The sequence below is a fragment of the Sarcophilus harrisii genome, chromosome 2, assembly GCF_902635505.1.
Source record: "Sarcophilus harrisii chromosome 2, mSarHar1.11, whole genome shotgun sequence".
In the NCBI taxonomy this organism is placed as follows: Eukaryota; Metazoa; Chordata; class Mammalia; order Dasyuromorphia; family Dasyuridae; genus Sarcophilus; species Sarcophilus harrisii.
The window spans coordinates 581474849-581484896 of NC_045427.1; the positions used below are offsets into that span (position 1 = coordinate 581474849).

The 10048-nt window shown below is 34.6% G+C and overlaps 1 protein-coding gene across 3 annotated transcripts in view; it reads left to right on the plus strand.

Annotated features, from left to right (window-relative positions):
- Positions 1–8764, plus strand: part of BUB3 (BUB3 mitotic checkpoint protein) — a 45236-nt gene extending 36472 nt beyond the window's left edge. For all 3 annotated transcript variants that reach the window (XR_004232498.1, XM_012540660.3, XM_031956004.1), the window contains one exon: positions 7988–8764. Coding sequence is in view for 2 of the 3 variants with exons in the window: in XM_012540660.3 (XP_012396114.1) it covers positions 7988–8018 (31 nt within the window). In the remaining variant the exon portion in view is untranslated. The remainder of the gene's footprint in view (positions 1–7987) is intronic.
- The last annotated feature ends 1284 nt before the right edge of the window (positions 8765–10048 follow it).

The window sequence follows — 10048 nt, forward strand, 5'->3', positions numbered from 1 at the left end:
AACAGGTAATTCTCATTAATTACTGCAGGTTCCTTTAGGTTCCTATTGTATTCAGCTTTTTGGCTACATGTGCTCAAATCTGTTGTATTATGTGATGGCTCAGAAGTTACATAATCCTTGGTATACCTGACATACATGGATTTTGAGTGGATTTAGTAGTTTACCAGGGTTTATGCTAGTTAATCTAGTGGTTCATATTTATTAAACCAGGTTCTTTGAGGACAGGGACTATTTTTATTCTTGAGCCTGGCACATAGTAGCTACTAAATAAATTCTTTTTGATTAATAACACTTACGGCCTCTACATATGGAATAAAGTGAAACTCTTGGTTTCATTTAGTGCCTATGGCTGGAATATTATCAACTTGGGAAATAAATGAATCATTGACCAGACCTTGAAAACTTTTTTGGATTCTAATAAAGAGGTTTGTTGTCATGGTATTTATCCTCATAAGATTTAACTTGTGGCCTGCACAGTTTTTCTGGTATAACTTAATTTCTTCAGGATTTTTTTTTTTTTTTTTTTTTGCTTTGTATAAGTTCAGTATTATTCCAAGTCCAGATTTCTTCCCATTACATCATACTAATGATCATCACCTCTAAGATACTTGATATTTATTGTTTGGTAAAATTGAGAGCTTTATAATAGAGTTTTCAGGGTCTGACTTTATGATGTTTAAGTTGATGTTTAAGTATACCATTAATCACTAGTGAGATGTGAAATAATGTGTAAATAGTTGGATGCCTGCTTATTCCTACTTCTAGAAAAAAAGCTTAAAGCGCAAGTCTGACATAGGAAGATTATGCATGCCACTTTTTTATGATCCCCTTCAGAATTTTGAAGGAGTTTTCAGATATAGGTATTTCCAGTCCCTTTTGAACTTAGGGTGATTATGAACTTGGGTGAATGTAGCATTCATTTCATAGACTCATGAAAGAATCAACTGAAAAGATTCTTAGAGATAGTGTAATCCAGTGATCCATTTTCCCCTGTGCAGCTATTTAGTGGCAGAACCAAAACTTTAGCCTAAGAGTCTTCTCTCTATTCTGAGTTTTAATGGAGAAATGCCAAATTTGATAGTTCCCTGGGTCATGCTTTTCCCCAAAGCCAGCTAGGAATATCACTGGAAGCTAAGCACTTGGACAAAGTATTCAAGAATGTAGACTCCTATTATATCCTCTATTCAAAATCAGATTATTTCATAATAGTTGCATAAATTAATCTAGTGAACACATTCTTTTATTTTAATGAAAACATTTTTTAAAAATGGGGAATTCAGGGAATACTTTTGAAAACTCATGATTAAAAACAATTAGAAATGATATCTTGATGTAACAGATGTAACACATTAATTACATTTATGCTTTTCTTTTGATATTTTGAATAACAAAAGCCACATGCATAAAAAACCTTTATTTTTCTGGGTTCTGCAGTATTTAATTTGCAATATTTGATCTCAGAAGTCACCAGAAAAGTTGTAAAATTACTACTCTTTATTAATGTGAAAGGTACTTTCATTTTTTCATTTCTCAAATCTAAATTTGAGGATTGAACTACTTGATGTCTGAAGCAAAAGAAATGGAAACTGACTTTTTTGTGTGGATAATAATCATAATGATTATGATAAGATATTTTAAGTTTTACAAAATTCTTTATCAATATCTCATTTTATCCTCAAACAGCCTTGGAAAGTAGATGCTATTATCCTCATTTTAGAGTTTAAGGAACCAAGTTAGAAGTTGTGACTTGCCCTTGATTATATAGTTACTATGTATTTGAGAGGTTATTTGAACTCAGTTCTTCCTGGAACTAGTGTTAAGAGTTCTGTACATATGGCAGCATCTAATTTCTTTGGACACAGTGATAGTCTTCTCTTCAGTTCCTTTTTTCTTTAAAGAAATGAATTATTCAGGAGATAATACTTTCATAATTACAGTTTATGTTTAGCTAGGTGGCATAATGTTTGGAGTGCTGGGGTTGAAGTCAGGAAGATGAGCCTTCCTGATTTCAGATCTTACTTGTTGTGTGACCTTGGGCAACTCTCGTAACTATTTGTGAGCTAGAGAAGGAAATGATAAACTATTCCATGTTCTTTTCCAAGAAAACCAAGTTGGGCACAATTGAAACAGCTCAGTAAATCAGAGTTTAATTTATTTTGCATTTACTCAATTTGATCTTGAAGTACCTAAAATGTGTTTTTTTTTTTTTTTTGTTTTTTTGTTTTTTTTTTTTTTTAGAAGAACAGCAAAGGGAAATAGGAAAATGGCCTTTTTTCATCCTTCCTAAATCTCCAGTTGATCATAGAGCTGATATCTCCTATCTGAAGCTGAGGGACCTCAGTGTGTAGTTAAGTGGTGAGAATAAATATACATAGTTCTTCAATTATACACCTAAAAGGAAGCTTTGCCCTTGCATGTTCTCTGATGTGGCTCTAAAACAGGGTAATATTGCTGTATGAGGCCATTTTCTCCAGTCCCTCCTCCCTGTACTCTATAGAGAACCTTCTTGTGGACATTTTTGGGTCTGATATGTGGCCAGCAATAAAAAAAGATTTTTATTGGTATTTTTTCCTAAGTCATAGATTTTTGACTATATCCCTTAAATCTCCCCTTCAAAGATTCCTTTTTTTAAAATGGGGGAGACAAATAGAATAAAACTGATCAATATTGGGAAAAAAAAAACATCATATGCAATATCGCATTCCACACCATAGGAACTTAACCCCCCCCCCCCCCCCAATTCCCTCCCTCCTCCTTACCTCACCCAAAAGGAAAAAAAAATCCCAATGCAACTCTGTAATGGAATAGGGGAGAGGTATATAATCACCTGTAGGCAGTGTGTGTGTGTGTGCGCGCGCGTGCATACACTTGTATATATATATATGATGAGCATTTTGAAACTTGGCTTGATTGATTATTAATTTTGAGATATAGTCTGTAATCTGTCAATATTGTTGAGTCAATCATGTCCAGCTCTTTGTGACTCCAAACGGTGCAGTGACTTGCCAAAGTTCATATAACTAGTCAATGTCTGAGGCAAGATTTTGAATTCAAGAAGATGGATTTTTCTGACTTTAAGCCTGGCTTTCTATCCACTTTACTACCTAGTTGCCTTTACTTGGCTCATACTTAAAGCCTTTTGAGATTGATAGGTTTTATCAGGATTGTTTGTTACCATGCTACTATGAAGCTTCCAAAATCTTTTCATCATGGTGTACATAATAGCACCATGAAGACTTAAACTGGTACCCAGTTTTCATCCTGTGAAATTTAGTGAGGGAGGACTCCCTTCCAGAGCTATCTGGATTCAGTGGCAAGATGGCCTGTATTGCTATCACAGAATTCTGCAGGACATGAAATTGATGCTTAGACAGTAATATCAAGAAGGCTATTATTCTTCAGATTATACTAGTTGGTTATTTAGAATATTACATGTATTAACTCAGTTAATTGAACGTATTAGACTTTTTTTTTTGGTTCTTTTTCTGTTTGTTTTTTTGCTGCTCAGGCAATTGGGGTTAAGTGACTTGCCCCAAGGTCACACAGCCAGGAGGTGTTAAGTGTCCGAGGTAAGATTTGAACCTGGGACCTCCAGATTTCAGGGCTGGCGCTCTATTCCCTGTGCCACCCAGCTGCCCCATATTAGACATTTTTAGAGGCAACACAGCATTAAATAGAGAATTAATCATGGGATTTCAAAGACCTGGGTTTTCGTCTCATTGCTAATACATATTGGTTGTATGACACAATAAATTACTTAATCTCTTAGTGTCTCTGGCAACTCAATAACAACAACAATAAGAAAAATAGCTAGTATTTATGTAGTGTTTTAAGATTTGTAAAGTGCTTGATAAAAATCTTATCCTTGAAGCAACCTGGTAAGTAAGTAGGTGCTATTATTATCCCCATTTTACAGATGAAGATACAGTTGGAGGTTATGTGACTTGCCAAGGAACACACAACTTGTAAATGTTTGAGGGAGGATTTGAACTCATGTCTTCCTGAAGCTAGATCTAGAGTTCAACTATCATTACAGTCTTAAGACTACAAGTTGCAGAATAGTTCATCTGCATTAGTAAAGAGAATCTCCTTAAATAATTACACATCTAAATAGTAGGAGGAAAAGCAGACTGGATTGCATTTGGGAACTCATGTGGCATTTTCAGTGATCCTGTTGTTTGTCCTTCATTTCAAAGAGAACCATGACATCAGAGAAATGAATTGGGTTTTAGTGAGGGAGGACTCCCTTCCAGAGCCATCTGGGTTCAGTGGCAAGATGGCCTGGATTTTTTGCTTCAATTATTTCCTTCACTTAGTGGGATGGGTGCAAGAAATCCCACAGTAGGCATTGATTCTTAGCTTTGCCATCGAGTAGCTTGGAGATAAGTAACCAAGTTACTGAATCTTGGGACTTTGTCTGTGAAATATGATGTTATAACAAGAAATGGTTTAAGGACACATTGGGGGTAGATTTCATGTGAAATCATTCTGGAAATGTTTTTAAATGACATAGTTTTACTGAGGACCTTTTAAGATCTAAGTTATATGATTCTATGAAATTCCTGCTTAGTACTTGAATAGTATTTTGTATGCATCTCTTATTATTTATATGTGTGTTTTATATCACCCACTACATTATAAGGTCCATGAGGGCAAATTCTTAGAGTTTTTTGTTTTTGTTTTTTTCGTATTTTTGAATCCTTAGGATATTTTGCATTTCTTTAGCATTTAATAAATGGCTGTTAAAGTGAATTAGATTGAATTAAATTAATGGTAGTTATCAGCCTGAATTACTAGAACTTTATAACTTGTACTTTTCCTTTGTATATGCCTCATACACTATATTTTGGAATATTTTCTCCTTGACCTGATAATTTCTGAATTTGGCTACAATATTCCTTGGAGTTTTCATTTTGGGATCTCTTTTAGGCGGTAACTGGTGGATTCTTTCAATTACTATTTTGTTCTTTGGTTCTGGATATAAGGGCAGTTTTCCTTGATATTTTCTTGAAAGTTGTTGTCCAGGGTTGGGTTCTTCTTTTTTTTTTTTTTTTTTTTTTTTGGTCAAGGCTTTCAGGTAGTCCAATAATTCTTAAATTCTCTCTCCTGGATCTATTTTCCAAGTCAGTTTTTTTTTTTTTTTCTTTCAATGAAGTGTTTTATATTTCCTTCTATTTTTTTATTCTTTAGATTTTGTTTGCTTGATTTTTGATGTCTCTCAGAGTTATTAGCTTCTCCTTGACCAATTCTAATTTTAATGAATTATTTATTTGCTTCAGATATATCTCCTTTTCCTTTTAGCCAATTCTGTTTTTAAAGGAGTTGTTTTCTTCAGTGATTTTTTTTTTTTTCCATTTCACCAATTCTATTTTTGGAGCTGTTTCTTTCAGTCAGTTTTTGTGCTTCCTTCTCTAAGCTGTTCGCTTTAAAAAAAAAAAATAATTATCCTGCATAACTCTCATTTATTTGATTTTTAAAATCCTTTTTGAGCTTTAAGATCGATTCATATTCCCCTTTGAGGTTTCACATGTAGGCATTTTGCCATTGCTGTCCTTTTCTGAGTTTGTGTTCTGATCTTTCCTGTTGCCATAGTAAGTTTCCATGGTCAGGGCTTTTTTTTTTTTTTTTTTTTTTTTTTTTTTTTTTTTCTCATTTAAAAAATTTCCTCCTAGGGCACAGAGAACACTTTCCCAAGCATTTTTTGGCTTTCCAAGCTGGGGCCTTAGGTGCTGGTAGCCTGTTCACTACATAGGGGTAACCTGGCCTACTCACACTAGTTGTGCTGGGGTTCCAGAGCTCACAATTTATTTTATGCACAGAAGCTGGAGGTCTCACCAATGTCCTGCTGTGCTGCTGGCCTACTGAGCCAGGATGTGGGACCTCAGTTGCAGATTTGTGCTATGGCTAAGAGCCTCCTGCTAGATTGCCTGGACTGTACCCTTATTTGTAAATGGCTGCACTCTTTTTACTCAAATGGGATAGACCTTTCCTGAAGTCCTCTAAGTTTTCTTAAGCTAGAAAATTGCTTCATAATTGTTTCACTCAATTTTTTTTTTTTTGGTTCTCTTACTCCAGAATCTGTTTAGAGGCTTGATTCGGGCAATTCCCTGACTTCTCTCCATTTTGGCCCCAACTTCCTATACTTTGGAATAAAGAAATACTATAAAGAATTAAGTGTTTATTTGGAACTATGCTCAAAGGGCTATCAAAATATGTTTACTCTTTGATCTAGCAATGTTATTACTGGGCTTATAATCCCAAAGAGATCTTAAAGGAGCAAAAGGGATTCACATGTGTAAAAATGTTTGTGGCAGCCCTTTTTGTAGTGGAAGAAACTGGAAATTGAGTGGATGTCCATCAATTGGAGAATGGCTGAATAAGTTATGGTATATGAATGTTTTGGAATATTATTGTTCTATAAGAAATGATCAGCAGGATATTTTAGAGAAGCCTAGAAAGTTATATGAACTGATACTGCTAAGTCAAATGAACAGAACCAGGAAATCATTATACACGGCAACAAGAAGATTTTATGATGATCAATTCTGATGAACGTGGCTCTCTTCAACAATGAGATGATTCAGGCCAGTTCCAATGATCTTGTGTTGAAGAGAGCCATCTACACCCAAGAGAGGTTTGTGAGACCTAAGTGTGGATCACAACAAAGGGTTTTCACTCTTTTTGTTGTTTGCTTGCATTTTGTTTTCTTTCTCATTTTCCTAGATAATTAAAATATTTTCTTGGAAGTCTGATTGGTATAGCACTAAATAAATAGATTAGTTTAGGGAGTATTGTCATCTTTATTATATTTGCTCGACCTATCCAGGAGTACTTAATATTTTTCCAATTGTTTAAGTCTGACTTTATTTGTCCAGGAGCACTTAATATTTTTCCAATTGTTTAAGTCTGACTTTATTTGTGTGGAAAGTTTTTTGTAATTTTGCTCATATAATTCCTGACTTTTCCTTTGGTAGATAGATTCCCAAATATTTTATGCTGTCGACAATTACTCTGAATGGAATTTCTCTTTGTATCTCTTGCTATTGGATTTTGTTGGTGATGTATAAAAATGCTGAGGATTTATGGGGATTTATTTTATAACCTGCAACTCTGCTAAAGTTTTGGATTATTTCTAATAGCTTTTTAGTAGAATCTCTGGGGTTCTCTAAGTATACCATCATATCATCTACAAAGAGTGATAGTTTGGTTTCCTCTCTGCCTATTCTGATTCCTTTAATCTCTTTCTCGACTCTTATTGTCGAGGCTAGTGTTTCTAACACAATATTGAATAATAATGGTGACAGTGGGCAACCTTGCTTCACTCCAGATCTTACTAGGAAAGATTCCAGTTTTTCCCCATTGCATATGATGCTTACTGATGGTTTTAAATATATGCTTCTGACTATTTTAAGAAAAAGTCCATTTATTCCTATTTATATTGGATTACTTGCTATTTAGGAGAAGGTATAGAGGGAAGGGTGGGGGAGGAATTTGGAACACAAGGTTTTGCAAGGGTCAGTGTTGAAAAGTTATCCATGCATATGTTTTGAAAACAAAAAGCCTTAATTATAAAAAAAAAAAATTAGGAGAAAAAAAAAAGACATGACTTCTATAGGGAAGGGGAAAAAAATTAAGTGCTTACCATGTGCCAGTCATTGTGCCAAGCATTAGAAATGCAAATATAAACAAGAGTTCTCAAGAAACTAATGTTAAAGTGGGAGAATATTCTGCTTTTTTTGAATGTTGGCAAGAGAGAGGGGTAAAAGAAGGCAAAAGCTTACCAATGGTGGATAGGGTAACTAGGTGGCCTATGGAAATGTCAATAAATCATAGCTTAAATCTCCTCTTTATTTTGGGACCTTTAATGCCTAAGCTGTACTTGTTTATTGTCAGTACTTATCATCTTTCATCTGTCAAATCTTTCTTTTAGATCATTCTTTTTCATCTGATCCCTATAAATAACAGTGTTTTTCTTTCTTTGTCATAGGGAAACTGGGTCTCAGAAAGGTTTGGAGTGATTTACCCCTGACCCCAGAAGGACGAAGAGAAGTCATCAGTGGTCACAAGGACAGTAGCTCAGGCTTGGCTTCATGTTCCCCACCTCCTCCTGTTTACTGAACTTGAAACTGTCTAACAATATATCTGTTAATGAACAATACTTATAGTGCTATAAAAACTGATATTTAGTGTTTGGCTTACCTGCTGTTTTTCGCTTCATTCAGTCACTTGTACTAGACTCAGAGTAATGTTTGCATCTTCATGACAGAGGAACACAGAAGAGATAGGGGAGAGAATTAGAAACATAATTTTATTTATGGTGTAAAAACCACTTTTGTCACAACAACTCTGTGAAGTAGGTAATAGTTCGGGAATTATCTTCATTTTATAGGCTTATAGAATTGGAAAGGACCTTAGAGAGATCATTTAGTCCAATCCTTTATTTTACAAATGGGGAAAAGGTAACCCAGATGGAAAAAAGGACCTAACAAAAACCACATAGAGCCAGAATTGGGATTCAGGGTTTTTTTTTTAAATATAGTCCTGTAATGTAAATGTATTTAGAATAGGATAATGAAATTTGCAGAGTTTAAAGATCTTACCCATAGGCACAAAGTTGAATACTTAGTGCTGGAATCAGCATTCAGACCTAAGTCTTTCCATGGTAGTCCTGCCTGTGTTAGTTTCTCACACATACCCATCTTTGACTAGAACTGAAATTTAAAGGACATGTGTTTGGACAGCTTTGTATTCTGTGCATGAAAAATATAGAAGAGTCTAAAAATTACAACTACTATCTTTTAAAAAAAACAAAAAAACTTTTTTTTAAATGACAAGACCAGGTAACAAAACAGTGGAAACAAATAAATACATAAATGCCAAACTGAAAGAAAGTGGAATTAATCATTGTCTTCTTTACCTTCAAAGAAAGAATGAGTAGGGACTTGATTTTCTGAAGCCTTAGTCCCTAGAAATGTAATTGGACCTTCCTTTCCTAATTATGGTTTCACCCATGATAAAAGCCTTTTTAGATATCGATTATAGTTAACGCTACTTCCCAATACAGTTTTTTTTTTTTTTTTTTAATCTCTTGAGGCAATTAAGTGACTTGCCCAGAGTTACATAATCTAGGAAGTATTAAGTGTCTGAGGTCGGATTTGAACTCAAGTCCTCCTGACTTTAAGACAGGCACTCTATCCACTGTGCCATCTAGCTGTTCCCCAATATAGTTTTGAAGAAATCCCATTTCTTTTTTCTGATTCATTTGCACATTTCTCTTGTACTCTCAAGAAACAGATTTTGACAACCCCTTTTGAAGGAAGATATCATTTATTTATTTATTTTTAGCAGGAAAGATAACAAATGAATTAATTACTGTTATAATGTGATTTGGCAATTAATAAAAGCAAAAATGCCAGTGGGAAAGGCTTTGGTATCACTGACTAGGAAACTATGACATTATGTTATATTAAAGGCCAATCCTCAGGTATGTCATAATTTTCATTTTGAGTGAACATTGGGTGAAACTATCTCTGTAGGAAAAAAAAGTGGATGCAGCATCCTAAGTTTCAGCATCTTTCATCTATTATTTATCCTCTATCACAGTCTTGAGAAGGTACAATTAAAAAAGGGGCAATTCTTTTTTTCAAATCAGTTTCTATTATTATGTGAGATTATGACTCATTCTAAAACCTGGTATCCAGGAGAGACACCCCCATTTCTGCAGCTCCTTTCAACAGTTGTTTGTGGCAGTTTCAGCCTCTTTCTGCCTCTGAAGCTCTTTATTTTTAAAGCAAGGCAGACGAGGCCTAAAATTATTCCATTAAAGAGGGGCAATTTTTGTAATGGGACTTAGAGTGCTCTGCAGAAGTGCAGGCAAGTTTCTTCAATATCCTGAGCATTATTCACTCATTTAGTTAAATGATGTTTCTAATTCCCTGGTAATTACATGTAATGAGGCACTTTTTCTCTTCTTGATGAGACTTTAGCTTAATATGAGATGGCATATTTTTTTCTTCCCTTTTTTTCATGGGGATAATTACCCCTGCCT